General features: G+C 40.2%; 1 protein-coding gene across 1 annotated transcript; it reads left to right on the forward strand.

The window, feature by feature from the left end:
• Positions 1–366: 366 nt before the first annotated feature.
• Positions 367–17,917, forward strand: LOC102783273 (alpha-2-macroglobulin-like protein 1). The gene is made up of 35 exons (XM_087843471.1): positions 367–452; positions 584–767; positions 1,041–1,197; positions 1,412–1,464; positions 1,750–1,770; positions 2,027–2,192; positions 2,268–2,352; positions 2,437–2,566; positions 3,461–3,578; positions 3,665–3,774; positions 3,858–4,022; positions 4,272–4,499; positions 4,708–4,771; positions 4,872–5,017; positions 5,828–5,977; positions 6,122–6,265; positions 6,359–6,440; positions 6,528–6,696; positions 7,555–7,780; positions 7,955–8,081; positions 8,249–8,370; positions 8,481–8,532; positions 8,685–8,768; positions 9,072–9,248; positions 11,321–11,396; positions 11,590–11,746; positions 13,092–13,166; positions 13,735–13,897; positions 13,991–14,178; positions 14,351–14,611; positions 15,140–15,264; positions 17,246–17,336; positions 17,426–17,494; positions 17,576–17,681; positions 17,841–17,917. The coding sequence occupies exons 1-35, from the start codon at positions 367–369 to the stop codon at positions 17,915–17,917; spliced, it is 4,434 nt and encodes a 1,477-aa protein (XP_087699597.1).
• The last annotated feature ends 1,995 nt before the right edge of the window (positions 17,918–19,912 follow it).

Here is a 19,912-nt window from a genome sequence, read left to right on the forward strand (position 1 = left end):
ATTATGATAGAGAGTAAACAGAAAACAATCTCTTTCAGTTCTTTTGTAAAGCACAAATGAAAAAGTTAAAAACTATTTAAACCACTGAAAGTTGAAGGCACACGTCAACCAGTATGAAATATGTAAATTATTTACTTTTCATTTTCCTGGAACTCAAATTGGGCGGGGAACGAAGGTGTGGCTGAAGCGGGGTGGGGCTGAAGCTGGGTGGGGCTGAAGCTGGGTGGGGCTGAAGCTGGGTGGGGCTGAAGCTGGGTGGGGCTGAAGCTGGGTGTGGCTGAAGCTGGGTGGGGCTGAAGCGGGGTGGGGCCTCTGCATCGGCAGCTATTTAACAGACGCTGACTCTGAGGAGCATCATAGTCAGTTATGGGTCAACCTGGGATTCTGAGCTGGACATGGGCGCTGTGCGCCTTTGTCAGCTGGGCACATGTGGGTCAAGCAGGACCTGGACCGTAAGTTTGCCTCTATGATCGATTCTTTTTTTATGTCCTGTGAAATTTGTACCTGATGCACATGAATTCAGATTTTTTTCTTTTTCACATCCATAGAGGTAACTGCTGTGTGTGCATCTCTGTGTCTGCAGGCAATATCTCGTGGCAGTTCCTGCAGTTCTTGAGTCTGGAGCTGAGACCAAATTCTGTGTCAGCGTGCTGGAGCTCACTGAGCCCGTGGTTATGAATGTCACCCTGAAATCAACAGTGAAGAGCGCAAGCCTAATGTCACTGCACACGTGCATTCACGATGTTCATACCTGCATTGTTTTTTTGGTGAGCTTCCCAAAAGAAGCATTTTTTGGGAAAACATTCCAAGCATTCCAGATTATAAGAAACTTTCTTTAAATTCCTAGCATCAATTTGCAGTCAGTCCAGGTTTATGTATATATATATATAGCCCGTTTGTTTTCTCTCTTTTGATCATCCACATGACTTTAACAGAAAAGCTGGAGAGCGAAATGTGTGAGGTCCAAGTTCGTTTCGAAACATGTGCCCACTTAGCAACTGGCTTAAACATATAGCCAAACAACTATCCTGTGCTTCCAGGTTCCTGTTGTGACGAATGAAGAGGTGATGGATTTTCAGGTGAAAGTTGAAGGAAGTGGGTTTCAGTCAGAAGAAGTCAGAAAAGTCCTGATCAGAGCCTACAAACCGCAGACATTCATCCAAACAGATAAAGCCATCTACCTCCCCGGACAACACGGTAAACATGAGCAATCGTGCTATCTATCCCAACAATGCAGCATAAGCATGATATGGAAGTATAAGTAATGTATCGCCAAACACCAACAGTTTTAAACTCAGAGAAGCCATTAGAAGTTCATAATTAATAATTAATATAATGAGCTTTGGGCTTCAGGGTTTGTGACACTGCTAGAGATCATTTTTCACGCAGTCTCTTTGGATATGTCTTCAAGTGCGTTTCAGAGTCGTCACACTGGACTCCAAGCTGAGACCTGCTAGTAAAGTGGTGAGTGTTTAAACTTTGTTAGGTCCTATTTACAGACAGCTTATGTGTTTGAATGAATGCAATGAAAATGAATTACTTCCATGAATTTTGGATGACTTATCCAGTGAAGTCGTAACAGGCGGTTTCTACCTCCCAGCTGTCATTATGTAGCTTACATAAATCTTCATCTGAATTCATCTGAAGCCGCAAGTGTGGTGCACTCACAAAAAAGCCTAATAACTGTAACACTGCAAGATGACATGAAACCTTTGTGCTCTTTGAACTTTTTCCTTTCCTTTGTTGCAGTATGACATCATCGAACTGGAGGTAAGAACACAGTAGTGCATTTAAAAATAAATAAACAATATGAACACACAAGTCAGTACTATGTTTATTTTATTCATGTTTTTATTATTGTTGTTGTTTTTAACAAATCATGGCATTAATTTAAAGCGTTTAATGTGTGAATACATATAATATATACATATGATTAACACCTTTCAAAGTCTAATTGACAGAAGTAATAATTCTTTGACCCACGTATTTGGTTATTAATTATATTCTTTCATTTTGCATGTAACAGGATCCGAGCGGGAACAGGATCGGGCAGTGGCTCAGTACAAATTCAGATAACAAAATACTGCAGCTTTCATACTTCTTGAGTTCTGAGGCCCGTGAGGGAATATACAAAATCACTGTGACCATGGGTGACTCCCAAGTACCTCACACTTTCACGGTGGAGAAGTATGGTAAGTTAGGCTGATTGTTACACTCTTCCCATTTGCAGTGAAACTTAAACACTGATACAGACACTTTGTCCCCAGTTTTGCCCAAATTCGATGTAACTATAGAAGCGCCTGACGAAGTGAGTGTTGGAGATCAGAGCTTTAAGGCTCAAATATGTTCAAAGTAAGTAACATTTCTTTGTTGACAGACGTCTACTAGATTTTATTCTTATTTTTTTATTTATGTATTTATTTTTAATTTTAACAGGTATACATTTAAGCAGCCGGTGCCAGGAAGGGTCACCGTAGATGTGTGCCGACCTATTTTTCCATGGATCAGAGTTGGTGAGAGTAATTCAGATGACACAAATCCTCTGTGTCACTCAGAGACGAAGCAGGTACAGGTTCAGTTTCATCACCGCAGAAACAAAGTTCGCACAGAGGGTGTTTTCTTCTTTATTACAAATTTCTGCTCAAGTTTGTTTGTGCGATTAAAATAAATTAGGCAGGAATTGTAACTGCTCCCTTATTCACAAACGTTTGATTTGGTTGAGTAATGTTTTAAAGGCCCGAGGCCGTTCCTGGCACACTCCCAAAGAGATTTATGTCTCCTCCTGGAAGCAAACCAGAAACATTTTTTTGTTGGGAATGTGTAAACTCCTGCACTACGCATTCACTATATGCATAATTTATACAACCACTACAATGTAAACCTGGTGTGGAGTATCCCTGCAAAGCTCCAACTCACTCTCAGACTACAAGTATCCGAGTATTTTGTGGCTTCTTCAGTATTTCCGTGTTTCAGAGGGAACTCTCTTTATTTTGAAATGTGACCGACAATTTAAATGTTTTAATCTCTAAAATCCTTGTAAAAATATTAATAACATTTTTTGTTTTGACCTTTTTGAATTGTTTGACTTCACAGCAACAGCCCAAAGCACAACTCAAACTCACTAAAAGAAAAAGCAAATTTCAAAGAGTCATTTGTCAAACCAGTCCTTGTAAGTGTGCACAGACCAGTAGTGTTTAGATATTATCAGTCATTACTTTAACGCAAAAGCAAAGAAGATAGTAGTATGCGTAAAGCCGACTGACTTAAGGCCCTTGTATTTAGGGCCTTCAGCACTAGGCTTGTTTAGTCTGAAGACTGTCTGATCCACTGCTTTAAATGTGCATATATGTGATGTTTGTGTCAGATCTGAATGATTTGCTTTGCTAAACTCGGATGACGTGTATCACCATGGCTGTCATGCTAATATCAGCTTTTATTTTGTTTTCACAACATATTCTAGGCAGATAAGGACGGCTGTACCACTTTTACCATCCTTGTGTCACAGTTCATCAAAGTTGATTCAAAAGTACTGGACGATATCCTGGAAATCACCGTTAAAATGGAAGAGGAGGGGACAGGCAAGACTATATTCATATTTAGTGTATTGTAATGACGCACTTTGGTGTATTGTAACAATATATCATATCTATTGCTTTTTTTTCAGGTGTTTTGATATCACGCAAGCAAAGCATAAGGATTTCATACGTCCTTGGAAGAGTGTCTTTTGTTGATACTCCCAACATTTATGAACCAGGAACTAATGTGCAAGTAAAAGTAAGTGTTTTTCTCAGTTATCATCATTTTGTAATACAGCTGAAATCCTGTGGATCCACACATCATTGTTTTCCTTTCAACAGGTCAAAGCTGTTTATCATAACGGTGAACCCTTTCCTGACCACATCGTGTACCTCTTTAAGGGAGACAATTCTCTGAGCTCAATACAAAATGTAAAAACTGACGAGAACGGTGTTGCCGTGTTCTCACTTAGCACAAACGAATTAAAAGAGGACATCGTACTCCATGTAAGTGAAAAGCTGCACTGACATTTATAATATATATATATATATATATATATATATATATATATATATATATATATATATATATATATATATATATATATATATATATAATATAGCTGTTCATGAAATCACAGCTATATTATATATATATATATATATATATAATATAGCTGTGATTTCATGAACAGCTAAAATTTTCTGCCCAAATGTTCCACTCCTTCGTCCATTTATGTTTTGTTCCACAACCAGGCAAGCCTGGCGCCGACTCTGGATTACGCTGGATATAGAACTGGTTTCTTTGAGTTTGGAACTCACACTTTGTCCGTGGCCAAACCGTCTTCTCCTGATGACACAACAGTTAGCTTCCTGGAGGTAAAGACGAAGGACAAACCTCTTCCGTGTGAGACAGAAGAAGCCATATCTATCCGGTACACAATCGTGGGAGAGGCCCCAGGCTCTGTGGATCTGATGTATCTGGTGAGAAAATCAAAGTCACACCATTGAAAAAAGCTTGTTTTTTAATGTGTAGGTGCTTTCATTAAAATTTAAGACGAATAGCTTTAACAGTCACGTTAGTTTACTCAATCAAGTCACATGAAAGAACCAAAGCAGAACAACAAAAAGAAAGGAAGTGAATATTTGCTGCTGACTGTCTCCTTGTGTCATTTTCTCCAAAATTATCAAGGTCTTGTCCAGAGGAGTTATTTCCGTTTACGGACATCAAGAGCTTAAAGTTACATCTCAATCAGGTGTGCTAAACATGGCTTTGATCTTCACTTCTAGGAATTTCATTAAAACATTAGCCTTTTAAATTTTCCCAGTAAAGTAGCTTTCGATGCTCTGTTTCAGTGCATGAGGGCGAGGTGTCCTTGAAGTTGACTGTATCTCCTGAGATGACACCAGAACTCCAGATTGTGGCTTATGCTGTCCTCCCCAGTGAGAATGTGATCGCTCACAGTGCTGAATTCTCCACTGAGAAGTGCTTCACTAACAAGGTCAGTAAATATTACTTAGTCGATGCTTTTACAAAATTATCAATATCAAAATAGCCAATGAGGCTAACCTAAAATAATGTTTACTCGTAGTTGTACCAGCAAAACTTCTTTCATGTCTTGGTTAAAGATTTCTGGAGCCATCACATGCAAATCAGACTTGACTGTAGTACGCCGGTTCATGCGCAAATGTGTAATTTGGCCATAAATGTTTAAATAGTTAACTTTCCACAAGCAAGCAACACATTGAGTAAGCAGTGATTCAGGATTGTCTACAAAAACGAATCTCCCAAAACTGTTTGGAGCATAATTGGTGTTTTCATGTTACCATGGTCACACGGGCCATGAAGTGACACTTTTTATATGGTTTTCTATCCATCGGTCACCTGTCCAGCTCAATGTTCAAAGTATTCAAACAGAAAATTACAATGATAAAAAAATATATAAATAATTATCTTGTTTTCAACTTAAAATTGATTTTTTGAAATTGAAATGTTGCTAATTTTACTAAAACTAATTTTTAGCACTTTGCAAAGTGAGTAACCTCAACTCAAAAAGATTATTGTTATCATTTTATGCCATATTGTAATGTTTCCATGTTCATTATTTTAGATTAGATTTTACAAAACCTGAGGTCATTTCGAATTACAGGTGTTTATTTGTACAGAATACAATCAGATTCATTTGTATCACATGATTTTACTTGCCAAATATTTGTTCAAAGTTGCCACCAAAACTCCAGTACCGTTGGATATCCTGAGTTCAGCTCACATATTAACATCTGGATGGTTTCATTTGGGTTTTGTGCATCAGGTGTCGGTACATTTTGTACCACCTTCAGCTGTCCCAGGAGATGAGACCAACTTCCAGGTGACGGCCCTGCCGTACTCTCTGTGTGGTGTGAGTGCCGTCGACCAGAGTGTCCTCATCAAGGAGCCAGGGAAGACTCTGAATGCCGAAAAGGTAACAGCGTTTTTAACGACCACCAGGTCAGGTGGGATGTTGGATGTTGAAGGCTCAATACCAAATGCACAGCCCCTCCTTTTCTCTTTTGAACAGCTGGCAAAGTGTACAGTAGAAAGATCATACATTTATATTTTCTTTCAGATTTATGACTTGCTTCCTGTCAGGAAAGCAACCTTTGTCCCATATGAGGTTCAAGATCCTATAGAGTGCATGGAAGTGAGATCAAAAAGATCAATTCTGCCGTTTCCTGAGAGTGGCAAAAATGATGCCCACACTGTTTTCCAGGTAATCTGCATACGTACCTGTAAGTCATATTTAGTAAAAAGCTTTTTGTTGTTTTTCCTGTAATGAACTATTTGTATGTGCTGGATTATGTAGAATGTAGGACTGAAGATGGCAACCAACTTGGGTATTCAGTTGCCTTCATGCCTCAAGTACAAAGGAAGAGAATACTATCAAGGTGACTTTGAAGAGTGATGCTGATGAAAGAAAAATGAAGCAGTTATCTTTATGGCTGTTTCAATCTCTTTTTCTGCTTTCTTTGTAGGCGGGTGCCTATGGAAGGGTCCTTATCAAGCACACAGGTTCGACATATTAGCGAGAGTACCAGAATCAGCTGCCCCTGGTGCTCCGCCACCTCCTCCTGGCCTTTCACCCATAATAACAGTCCGTACGTTCTTCCCAGAGACTTGGATATGGGAACTGGTAGACATTAGGTGAGCTTGTGTTGTAAATTTATTTGATAAACATTAAGTGCTTGAGAAAAGTCTTTGAGTGCATAATGAAACCAAAGATTCACCAGTTCTCCCATCAAGATTTGGAGTATTTTCATGTGCATTTTGTTTTTTGATGATGAAGGAAATTATAATTTAAGGGGTTTTTGCAACTTCAAAACAGGGAAGGTCCGTACTACAAGAAAAAGCTTTTGTGTTTCTGTGCATGGAGTGAAACTGTGGAACAGTCTGAATATGGAATTAAAGCAACGTCCAAACATAAAACAGCTCAAAAAGAGTAATAAAAATATGATCTTCTCAAACTATAAAGAAAAGGGAAAATACTGAAATTAAGTGAATGTCTCTATTTAAAACAAATTCATGATGTGATCTTATAGTATATGGTATATCAGAAATCTGTTCACTATTGTTATTACAGGTTATATCAGTAAGGAAGCAACTAAATATTAACTGATAATTTATGGCAAAGGGGTGGGATTAAATAAGTGTTTACTTCTTCCCTCTCGACATGTAACTGAATCAGGCAGCTATATTGAAATGTACTTTTGTATAGTATTTTTTCTCTCTTATTTTCTTTTCTAAATGTACCTGTATATTGTTTACATGTTCGAAATAAATTAACAATCAATGATTGGGAGCCTAACTGATCTCCTGCCTTTTGCCCCCATATCAGGGGGCGTTGGGGCTTAAGCGGTTAAACATTTGTGCTGCTATTGCTGGAAGTTCTTCAGCAAAAATGTGTCCAGTACTGCATCATTTGAAACACACTGCAAAAAACCCGTTTTGTTGAGTATATTTTAGCCCCTGACCGAATGTTCTTGTGTGTTTGGGATGATTCAGAGAATCGGGCACAGAGGAAATGACCCTCACCGTCCCAGACACCATCACCACCTGGGAGACGGAGGCTTTCTGCTTGTCTTCTGAGGGTTTTGGTTTGGCTCCTCGTGAAAATTTGAAAGTCTTCCAGCCCTTCTTCCTGGAGCTCACCATGCCCTACTCTATCATCCGAGGGGAGTTCTTTGAACTGAAGGCGACTGTCTTCAGCTACCTGACCAGCTGCATGATGGTAATCTGTGCTGCTACTTAAACTCTGACGAGCAGCAAAGAATCACAGACTTATTAAAGAAAAACTTCAGTATTTCTGAGATGAATGAAAATACTGAGCACATTTAAAATTGAAATTTTGACCTGTTCCTCAAAAGAGTCTATATTTAAAATGTGTTGTTTGCCCCTGGAACAGATCACTGTAACACCAGCACCTTCCTCACTTTACACCCTCACCTCCCTGTTTGGTGACGAAACCACATCTTGTTTGTGTGCCAGCGAGCGCAAGACCTTCAGCTGGAGCATGACCCCATCGGCCTTAGGTGAGGGTCAAGCTTTGGAGCAGATGCTAGAGGGTATCAGTGTGAAGGAGCCATGTGCCCCTTTTCCACCACTTCTCCTTTGAATCATTAGACACTGAGATCCCTTGAATAACGAGGGTTTGATCGTTTGCAGGATTTTGAAAGTCATTTTCGCTGATGTGTTTTAGGGGTTGTGGAAGTGACTGTGTCTGCTAAGGCAGTGGCTTCGACGGATTTATGTGGTTCTGGGGCCGTAACTGTTCCAGACAGAGGTCGCATCGACGTGGTGACAAAATCCCTCATCGTGAAGGTTGGTGCCATAAACACAAGATGTTAACGTGTTCACCACCTTAGTTTTTGTGGGGAGAAAGTCAATCCATCTTGGTATAAATGTTAATGCTATATCTTCATGTCCTTTAGCCAGAGGGAATTGAGGTGACAAAGACCTTCAACTTGCTACTAATCCCAAAAGGTCAGCATGGTTTTCTAAGGCTGTCGCCTAGTAGAGCAGTTTTCTTTTAATACCACTGTTTCAATAAATGTTAACTTATTTCACTAAACTAGTAGAACTGACCACACCTGTACTCTTCCCCATGTAACGTGGCTGTTTTTGTCTGTGTGCAGGAAAAACTGTGAGGGAAGAAGTTCTGGTCAAACTTCCGTACAACGTGATTGAAGATTCTGCCCGTGCTTTCATATCAGTGCTGGGTAAACCTGATCATGTATTTTGAAATAATAATACATGAAAAATTATATATGATATATAAATAATGTTTCAATTAATATTAAATACTATGCTGTGAGGCTGTTTCTTCCTACCTATTACTCTATTAGAAGTTCATGAGTTGATTTTAAGCTTAGCAAGCGTACTCAAAGTACCATCGGATTACAACAAAGTACTGCATTTGATGTATTTGGTATTTTTCTAGGTTGTTGCCATGTTTTCATTTATTTGAAATTAGATGATGGGTTAGTTACATGTTCAGCTTTAGTGAGTCTTTTTTCCATCAGGTGACATTCTCGGTCGGGCTCTGAAGAACCTCGACAGTCTGCTGCGGCTGCCAAGTGGATGTGGAGAGCAGAACGCGGCTCTCCTCGCCCCCAACATCTTCATCCTCGAGTACCTAACCGACACACAGCAGCTCACCTCAACCATCAAGGAAAAGGCTACCAGTTATCTAATCACTGGTGAGTGCAGCACTTCTCTAAAGCTAAAGCAAGGAAAGCGAAAGTCATGCCTAGGTTAGGACATTTCAAAGCCAGATCTACCAGCTGAGTTAAACATACTTTAAGTAGAAAATCTTGAAAATAAAATCTTGAAGTTTTGTGAACCAAACTAAAAGCTAAAGATATTTTACAGAGACAATCAATTCAATTTTATTTATATAGCGCCAAATCACAACAAAAGTCGCCTCAAGGCGCTTCATAGAAACAGAGAAAAACCCAACAATCATATGACCCCCTATGAGCAAGCACTTTGGCGACAGTGGGAAGGAAAAACTCCCTTTTAACAGGAAGAAACCTCCAGCAGAACCAGGCTCAGGGAGGGGCGGGGCCATCTGCTGTGATTGGTTGGGGTGAGAGAAGGAAGACAGGATAAAGACATGCTGTGGAAGAGAGACAGAGATTAATAACAGATATGATTCAATGCAGAGAGGTCTGTTAACACATAGTGAGTGAGAAAGGTGACTGGAAAGGAAAAACTCAATGCATCATGGGAATCCCCGGCAGCCTACATCTATTGCAGCATAACTAAGGGAGGATTCAGGGTCACCTGGTCCAGCCCTAACTATATGCTTTAGCAAAAAGGAAAGTTTGAAGCCTAATCTTAAAAGTAGAGATAGTGTCTGTCTCCCGAATCCAAACTGGAAGCTGGTTCCACAGAAGAGGGGCCTGAAAACTGAAGGCTCTGCCTCCCAATCAATAGGATTTTCTATATACAAATCACACACATGCTCATAACTAGATGAAGATGAACACATATACACAAACTAGAAAAAGGCAAATGAATTAAATTTCTTATTTTATTTTAAAATGTATATTAATGAAATATGAGCAGAATTCTGAGCAATTTGGACATTTCATAGGTTTTATGTTAAAATAGCAAACCAAAACACCTTTTTAATGTTGTGAGAAAAACTCCTATCATTATACATGATGCTGCAGTTCTACTTATGTTGTAAAGCAAACAGCCAATAAAGCTTGTTCTCATGACAAACACATCAGCTTACATGAAGGATAACTTCATTACTTTAAGCCAATGCTTCCCAGGTGAAAACTACTGAGTGTATATGAAATTGAATCTGTTCAAAATTAAAAGCCAACTCTAAATTACAACACAAAACAAACAACAAACAAACAAACAAAAACCACGCACACACACAAAGATTGGTAAATAGCTAACAGCCAATGCTAGCCATACAATCAATCAAAAATTCCCCTTGAGTTGGGGAACAGGCTGACAAAACAAGCATGTTTACAGAGAAACTGCTTCCATCATCATCATCATTTAAATCTATTATCTCAAGTTAAAATGAACTGTGTCTATTTACTGTTAAGTATGTTCACACATAACTTTCAGAGCGCTACTCTGCGATATATCTACTCTGAATAGGAACCTGGATTTAAGAAATAAGTGCTTAAAGTTCTGGTTTTGAGTACGTGTAGCGTCATCTTGTGCCAGTACAGTGGTTGGTTGCAGCTTGCGTTGGTTTATGTTAGCTAATTAATCTCAGAGCTGACGACTCACTGGGAAAAAAAGAGACTAAAACTAAAAAATAGGTCACTTTTGTACTGCCACTGACTGCATTCAGTAGTTTTATGTTAGAAACCAAGGATGTACCATTCACTTTCATTCGGTTTTTTAAGCAGTAAGTTGTTCTTCATTGTTAGCTAGCGATATTGAAGTGGCAGAATTCACCTACTTGCTGTCGGGGTTTGTAGATCACTTGTGCACTGGTGGTTCACCAGACTAACGAGATGGAGTCTGATGTTGTTCACTCTGCACAGACCAGCCTGCGCAATCAGCCATGCTTTTTTCTCAAGCCCATCCAAACAGCTGTTAGCATGTCTGCAGGGAAATCTCCATGTTACACCCTCCTTCACTTACATTTGGGCTTTGCTTTTCCTCACTTCTAGTATGAAGTAGTCCACTCAGTGAGATAAGAATTTCTAAACCAAAATAAGAAAATAAGTTTTGCAAAGAGTGCGCTATGTTTTTGTTTTTCTGTCACGTACATCAGTTTTCTTTTCTTTTACAGGCTACCAAAATCAGCTGAGATACAAACATGCTGATGGTCCTTACAGTGCATTTGGAACAGGGGAAGGAAACACTTGGTGAGAACATTACTCGTTATTCACAGTTATATGGTGTCCCACATTTAAGACACAAGAGAAATTGTTGTGAGGTTGTTGCCTCTTCATGAAATGTGATTCATCCTGTTATCATTCTCACTCGCATTTCCAAAAATATTTAAATTACATTTAAACTAAAACTAGGTTTTTTTTGTGTGTTTTTACTTGTTTTCAGGCTGACTGCTTTTGTGGTGAAATGTTTTGCACGAGCTGAGAAATTCATTCACATCGATCCCAGAAACATTGAAGAGTCTAACACATGGCTGGAAAATCAACAACGAGAAAATGGCTGTTTTAAAATGTCAGGGAGACTCTTTCGCATTGACATGAAGGTACACTTGTATAGCATGAAACTGCCTGTCAGAAAACTATTACTCATAGAATAATCCATAAATAATACCAGCCTAGAGAGAGAGTATGCATTCTCTGCAAACAGCTACCAAACAGCCATCATAATCCATCATACAATGAGAACAGGACGAATCAACAACTGACAATGACTAATTAATATTAAAATCTGTAACATAATGTTTGGAATGTTTGACCTGCCATTATCCAATCACACGTCTGCTTACCTGCATCTGTTGCTCATTTCTCCTCCTCTTCTTTTCTCTTTTTTCTAAACTGAGCACCTGATGGCTTTGAACTTTTCTTGTCCATCTTCCATTGGTTTTAATTTTGCACTCCAGTATGAACACAAATCCCCCAACTCGAGGATCACCACAACATGATCTAACAGACCTACACCTTAGTTCACAGACTCACTTTGTCTAAAGTTCATTTCTGGGATTTCACACAACCCAGGATTCAAATCATGAATCCATAATGGACTTGGATTTACAACATTATGAATGAAATGTGCTCTATTTGGAAGCAGCCGCCCCCCTGCCCTTTCGACGGGCTGTGTGTGAGACTTTAAATCATCAAACTATAAAATATAAATTTTAAATTGTTATTGATCCTTTACCCCGAGTCCTAAAGTGTATATTTATTTTCTTACTCTTCTTATATATATTGTTTGTTTACTTGCACTGCTGTAACTGGAGCCTCGTCGTCTCGTCTCTCTATATACTGGACTGTATGTAGCGGAGATGACAATAAAGTTTACTTTGACTTCAGCAGCGAGCAGGCGCACCGAGGGCTCTCGCTCACTTTTCGTGTAGAATTTAGAAAAAACATCGGTGCAAATTATAAGTCTGCATCATGATGTCTGGTGTTTTCGTGTTTGTTGGTTTGTTTTAATTTTGTTTTATTTTGCGAGTTATTAGACGCTGCTCCAGCCACCAGAGAATCCCCCGCCGCCCCGCCCTCTCCTCTCAGCAGGCCACCTCGCAAACGGAGGGCGCCCTTACTCCCAGCAAATGGGTGATAGAAATGCGATCGGTGCCTGTACCATTCCCAGTATACGCTGGCTGACGTCGGGGCAGCATGAGTACGAGCAATTTCTTTTTTTTTTTTCGCCGATGCCCGTGATGCCGCCCCCCACCACGATGCCGCCCCGGGCAACCGCCCGTGTCGCCCGTATCTAAAACCGCTACTGTTTATTAGAATATGTAGGACACATTTTTGAAACACGACACTCACACCGTCTACAATATGTGCAGGTTAGAAATTCACATCCCTGCACGTTGGAGGCACATTGATGATAAAGTTTCTTTGATGGTTTTCTATCCACAGGGTGGCGTGTCGGACGAAGTCACTCTCACTGCGTACATCACTGCGATGTTTCTGGAGAATAAGAAATATGCAAAAGTAAGTAGATGCCCCTGTGGCTCAAAGAATTCCCATGTGTGCTCTTCCTTTGGAGATGATGACGTATCCTGCTGAACCGAAAAGCTCACTAGGTCACCACGGGTTTATAATGCTGACATCTGTGGACAGAGAGCCGTGGCGTGTTTGCGTTTGTCTTTTGGGGGCTTTTCCCCCTGTTTGACTTTAGTCTTTTGTTTTTGTTTTTCTATTCATTTGTGGTTATTATTTTATAGCGGTATGACGGAAGAAGTTTTAAGAGGTTCACAACAGAAAGTATAAGATCAGGGCCAATTGCAACGTAACTAAGGGCTCACCTGATCCAGCCTCAACTATAAGCTTTATTTAAGAACAAATCTCATAACAAAAACATTTTCATTCTTCACTGTGATAAAAGTCTTTCTCTCACTGACTGCTATTATGCACATAAAAGACATCAACATCTGTTCTGTTTTGCTGCAGGGAGATAAGACCATGTTTACTGACATACTGCTGACGTAACTCTGAAACTGTTGTTTTGATCAGTATACTGAACTTTGTTCTGACACATTAATTGTGAAAATTGTTAAAGAATTCAGTGGTGACAAAGAGCCTGGCTTGCCTCAAAGACTCCATGAGTGACCTCAGCAACACCTACACTACAGCTCTGATGGCGTACGTCTTCACCCTGGCAGGAGACGTGGAGACCCGCGCTCTCCTTCTAGAGCACCTCGACAAGGTTGCAGTAAAGCAAGGTGAAGGTGCCTCATGCAGGAACCCATAATTCCCTCGTCATCAGAAATGCAGCTTACGTCGTGTCTCTGTGTCTGTTTGTGTGCGGCTCTCAGGCAGTTTCATCTACTGGAATCAGAAATCAACAGAAACGTCCGCCTCCCTGTCAGTGGAGATCAGCTCCTACGTGCTGTTGGCCAAAATCAGTGCTTCCCCGACCAGTGAAGAACTGGCTTATGCCTTCAGCATCGTGAGGTGGCTGATTGAGCAGCAGAACTATTATGGAGGCTTCTCCTCAACACAGGTAGTGAACTCCCATAGAGTGTATCTAAAAGATTCAGTTAGGTCAGCCATTGACCCATGATTGCAACAACGTTCAGTCCAGTGTTTACTGTGAGTGTGAGAGAGAATGCTCGCATTAATATGAATATACCGTATTCAAAGTAGTTTCTGTTTTGTATTTGCATCTTATATAGGACACAGTGGTGGCTCTTCAGGCTCTGGCATTGTACTCCATTGAAGTGTTCAGTTTTAAGGGCTCAAGCAAAGACGGCTCAGAAAAAGGAGGCTCAAGCACAGGTGGCTCAAGCAAAGTGGCAGTTGCTACTCCTGGTGGCCAGGTTACGTTCCACGTCAATCGAAACAACAGACTGCTCTACCAGGAGGAGATAATAGTGGAGAACATAGCAGGGAAGTACATCGTGGAGATGAAAGGCACCACAAGTGTTTTTGTGCAGGTCAGTGCCCATATCAACCTGGTTGTTCCAAATAAAGATGAAGTCATTGTTCACTTGTCATTTAAATTAAATAAATAAATGTTAGCGTAGTCAAAACTGTAGCCAATGGCGATTTTTTTTTCTTTTAAGCCAAGTTTACTCTATGTTACTGTAATGATTCTCATATAGCGTTTGTCTACTCTCCCGGAGTACCCAAAGCCTTTTTACAACATGCCACATTCACACCTATTCTCACAAGCACTGTCTCTAAACTGAGTGCGTTTCTAACGCCATTCACACCCATTCACACTCCGATGGATGCATCGGAGAGCAACTTGGGGTTAGTATCTTGCCCAAGGATATTTGACATGCAGACTGCAGGAGCCAGGGATCGAACCACCAACCTTCCGATCAGTAGGTGACCTGTACCTCCTGTGCAAGAGCCACCTAATCTATGCTACATACTACATCTGTTTCTTCTAACATATTTTATAGGAAAATAGAGCAGAAATCCTAATATAAAATCTTTCTTGGTTAACTTTGTTTCAGATTGCTGTTCGGTACAACATCCCAAATCCTCATGGTTTCTCAACTCTGAGCGTGGAGGTTAACGTGCAGTATAAGCACAACAGTCAGTCTTCCCGACCCAAACTCACTCTGCTGATAAAGTCCCTGTAAGTACTCAGTAAGCACATTACTGCTACAGTAGAGGAATGTAAGGCCCTGCTGAATGTCCATCTGAGAAATGTAGTAGTTTCTACTCCAAACCCCAACAACAACCTTCCTTTCCAATCACAAATGGAGTGATTGGTCTGGAGGGCGAGGCTAGTCTCAGTTATGCTAACCGATCACGCAGCAGGCTGCAGATACAGTTGTGGTCAAAAGTTTACATACACTTGTAAAGAATATAATATAATGGCTCTACAGAGTGTCCCGTTATTTCTAAAACTCTGATTTTTCTCTGATAGAGTGATTGGAACAGATACTTCGTTGTCACAAAAAACATTCATGAAGTTTGGTTCTTTAATGACTTTATTATGGGTTAACAGAAAAAAGTGATCACATCTGCTGGGTCAAAGATATACATACAGCAGTGCTAATGTTTGATTACATGTCCCTTAGCCATTTTCACTTCAATTAGGCGCTTTTGGTAGCCATCCACAAGCTTCTGGTTGAATCTTTGAACAACTCCTCTTGACAGAATTGGTGCAGTTCAGTTATATTTGATGGCTTTCTGACATGGACTTGTTTCTTCAGCATTGTCCACATGTTTTCAATGGGGTTTAAGTCAGGACTTGGGGAAGGCCATTCTAAAACCCTTATTCTAGCCTGACTTAGCCATTCCTTTACCACTTCTGATGTGTGTTTGGGGTCATTGTCCTGTTGGAACACCCAACTGCGCCCGAGACCCAACCTTCATGCTGATGATTTTAGGTTATGTTGAAGAATGTGTAGGTAATCTTCCTTCTTCATTATCCCATTGACTCTCTGTAAAGCACCAGTTCCATTGGCAGCAAAACAGCCCCACAGCATAATACTCCCACCACCATGCTTGATTGTAGGCATGCTGTTCTTGGGGTTAAAGGCCTCACCTTTTCTCCTCCAAACATATCGCTGGGCATTGTGGCCAAAAAGCTCGATTTTTGTTTCGTCTGACCACAGAACTTTCCTCCAGAAGGTCTTATCTTTGTCCATGTGATCAGCAGCAAACTTCAGTCGAGCCTTAAGGTGCCGCTTTTGGAGCGAGGGCTTCCTTCTTGCACGGCAGCCTCTCAGTCCATGGAGATGCAAAACACGTTTGACTGTGGATAACGACACCTGTGTTCCAGCAGCTTCAAATTCTTGGCAGAACTGCTTTTTGGTGATTCTTGGTTGACTCTTCACCCTCTTGACCAATTTTCTCTCAGCAGCAGGCGATAGCTTGCATTTTCTTCCTGATCTTGGCAGTGACGAAACAGTGCCATGCACTTTATACTTACAAACAATTGTTTGCACTGTTGCTCTTGGGACATGTAGCTGCTTTGAAATGGCCCCAAGTGACTTTCCTGACTTGTTCAAGTCAATAATTCACTTTTTCAGATCCATGCTGAGCTCCTTTGACTTTCCCATTGTAGCGTTTGTGGGCGTTTGTATCCAATGAGCCCTATTTAACTGGCCTAAGAGAAGTCACCAGCTGTAGTCACTCATAATCACTCACAAGAAGTTAAGAGGCATGCTATGAAGCTCAGTTCACTGACAACTTTCTAAGTCACCAAAATTTCTAATTCATGTTGCCGTATGATTATTTTTGACCCAGAAAATGTGATCACCTTTTTCTGTTAACCCATAATAAAGTCATTTAAGAACCAAACTTCATGAATGTTTTTTGTGACAAAGAAGTATCTATTCCAATCACTCTATCAGAGAAAAATCAGAGTTTTAGAAATAACGGGACACTCGGTAGAGCCATTATATTATATTCTTTACAAGTGTATGTAAACTTTTGACCACAACTGTAAAATTGATGGACATTAAAGTGCAAGTGTAACTGACTGCTGTGGCGTAGTTGTTGGAAACCTATCCAGGAAGTAGGGTTAGGTATTGTTTTAGCAGCATGCTAAATCAGCAGATAGCCTATGCTTAGCACCAGTCAGTAACATGAGTGATTCTTTGCAGATACACTGGAAAGCAGAGCACTACGAACATGGTGATCCTGTATATCAAATTGCTCTCTGGACATGTCCCAGACCCAGAGTCTTATGAGAAGGTGACTTATGACGTTTTACTCACAGGAATTTTGTAAGAATTCCCACAGTGAGAGTGAAGATAACTGAACTAAACATTGTCTTTTCACAGCTCAAAGGTGCCGAGCTGGTGGATCGTGTTGAACAAAGGGAAGATCATGTTGTGGTGTACTTACGAGAGGTGAGAGGACATCACAGTGAGAAATACCAGATGATGATCTTTGTACTTGTTAACGAGTGCGTTGTGTCTTTTCCTGTGCAGTTAGTGAAGGACACACCCGTAGAACACAGCTTGGACCTCATAGAGGAGTACCCAGTGGAAAACCTGAAGCCTGCTGTGGTCATACTCTATGACTACTATGAGCCAAGTAAAACTCGAGCACAGCACACCAACACATGTTGCTCCTTAGTGGAGCTGTGCAACAAACTGAGGAGATAACAGGACTTGAAGCACTGAAGTTTTAAATGTGTTGGACATGTAAAGAGAGTCACCCTCAGTCTTTTTACAGGCTCTTTTTTTCTCTCAGGTAACCGGGCTGAAGATGAATACCTCTATCCACACTATGAAGGTCAGCAGTCTGAGAGTGGATTCTTCTACCCGTGAGGTAATACTTCAGAACTACAAACAGGAACACCTACAGGAAGCCTTTTTTTGCCTGTCCAACAAATGTGCACCAATTTGACAATAACCTGATATTTTAATACAGTTTTTCAGGTAAATGAAAAAGCAACAAATAATTACTGTTACTGTAATCACTAAATTATTGCTTCTTTTGCAGCTTGAAGAGAGAAACCCTGACGTCATCATCAATTTCAGAATAATTTCACATCCTTTGGCTTTTACCATATTTCTTTGTGTTTATACAAATAGCATGTTGTTGGTATTGTGCCACACTTAACATACAGCTGTGTATGTATTGCACATATTCAGCATGAAATGAATGCATGATGGAAATATAATAAATTGATCTGAATTCTGCTCTTTAAAGTGGTCTCTGTTCTTCCATGTTTTCATCAGCTGTGACAGCTTCACATCATGTATTTAATCCATATGCCAATAAACTCAATGGTGCAAGTTGGTGGATTGGGGAAAGTACAAATGCAGATATGTCCTGAGTTTTCATCAAGAGGAGTAAGGTGCTAACTTTTTTTATGTTGCAGTCAACTTGCAGTGTTTGTACAAACATGCTGCTAACCTGTACCATTATGGACTGATTCTTACATAGCGCTTTTCTACTCTCCTGGAGTACTCAAAGCACTATACAACACACCCATGCAGACTGGGGGAGCCAGGAATTGAACCATCAACCTTCCAATCAGCAGATGATCTGCTCTACCTCCTGAGCTACAGCCACCTAGTTTTTCACTTCTGGTACAGGGTCTTCACACCTGCAACTTTGGTATCAGGTGCCTTTTATGCCTATGCCCAGTGGATCCACGCGGTTTGACATAACACTATAAACATTAAAACAATGAGTACGTCTGCAGTGGATTTTCTTTTGTAGTTTGTTGTCAAATGTAAAACCAATACAAAAAAATTCACAAAACTAAACACAAATCAGGAGACTCAACTCTGCAAACCTCCAGCTTCCAAGTCAAAACCAAACCCCTATCTTCAAATCGTTCAGTCTTTGCGATGCTACACCTCAAAATTCAATTTTATTTATATAGCGCCAAATCACAACAAAAGTCGCCTCAAGGCGCTTCATAGATACAGAGAAAAACCCAACAATCATATGACCCCCTATGAGCAGCACTTTGGTGACAGTGGGAAGGAAAAACTCCCTTTTAACAGGAAGAAACCTCCAGCAGAACCAGGCTCAGGGAGGGGCGGGGCCATCTGCTGTGATTGGTTGGGGTGAGAGAAGGAAGACAGGATAAAGACATGCTGTGGAAGAGAGACAGAGGTTAATAACAGATATGATTCAACACAGAGAGGTCTGTTAATACATAGTGAGTGAGAAAGGTGACTGGAAAGGAAAAACTCAATGCATCATGGGAATCCCCCGGCAGCCTACGTCTATTGCAGCATAACTAAGGGAGGATTCAGGGTCACCTGGTCCAGCCCTAACTATATGCTTTAGCAAAAAGGAAAGTTTGAAGCCTAATCTTGAAAGTAGGTTTTTTTACATTTATTTATTGGTTTTAGCCGGTTTTACATGGTGCACCGTGAACATAAAGAATAAATAAATAAATAATAATAATTAAAATAATAATAATAATAAAACTTAAAAAAATACCACAACAACAACAGAAACAACATAGTAATAGAAACAAAAACAAAGCAAACCCTAACAGAAGGGAAGAGCAGATATACAAATCAAGTTAGAGTTTCAGGCCGTTAAGTCCACAGTGTGCACGCTGCAGTTCTCCAGAAAGTTGTAGAATTTTGACCATGTAGCCCAAAACAGCTTATTTCTTAATGCATAAGTTATTTTCTCCATAGATCGTATAGATGTCCGTCCATTAAGCCACTGAGATAGTCCACATATTTTTTGATTTTTCCAGCACATACAGCGCTTGGCTTCCAAAAGTCCAATCGTTAACAAGCTCTATTGTTTGCAGCAGCTACAAAATTATTCGGGTATATATTTAAAAT

This window comes from Neolamprologus brichardi, chromosome 1 (genome assembly GCF_056152115.1).
Source record: "Neolamprologus brichardi isolate AB-2024 chromosome 1, ASM5615211v1, whole genome shotgun sequence".
In the NCBI taxonomy this organism is placed as follows: domain Eukaryota; kingdom Metazoa; phylum Chordata; class Actinopteri; order Cichliformes; family Cichlidae; genus Neolamprologus; species Neolamprologus brichardi.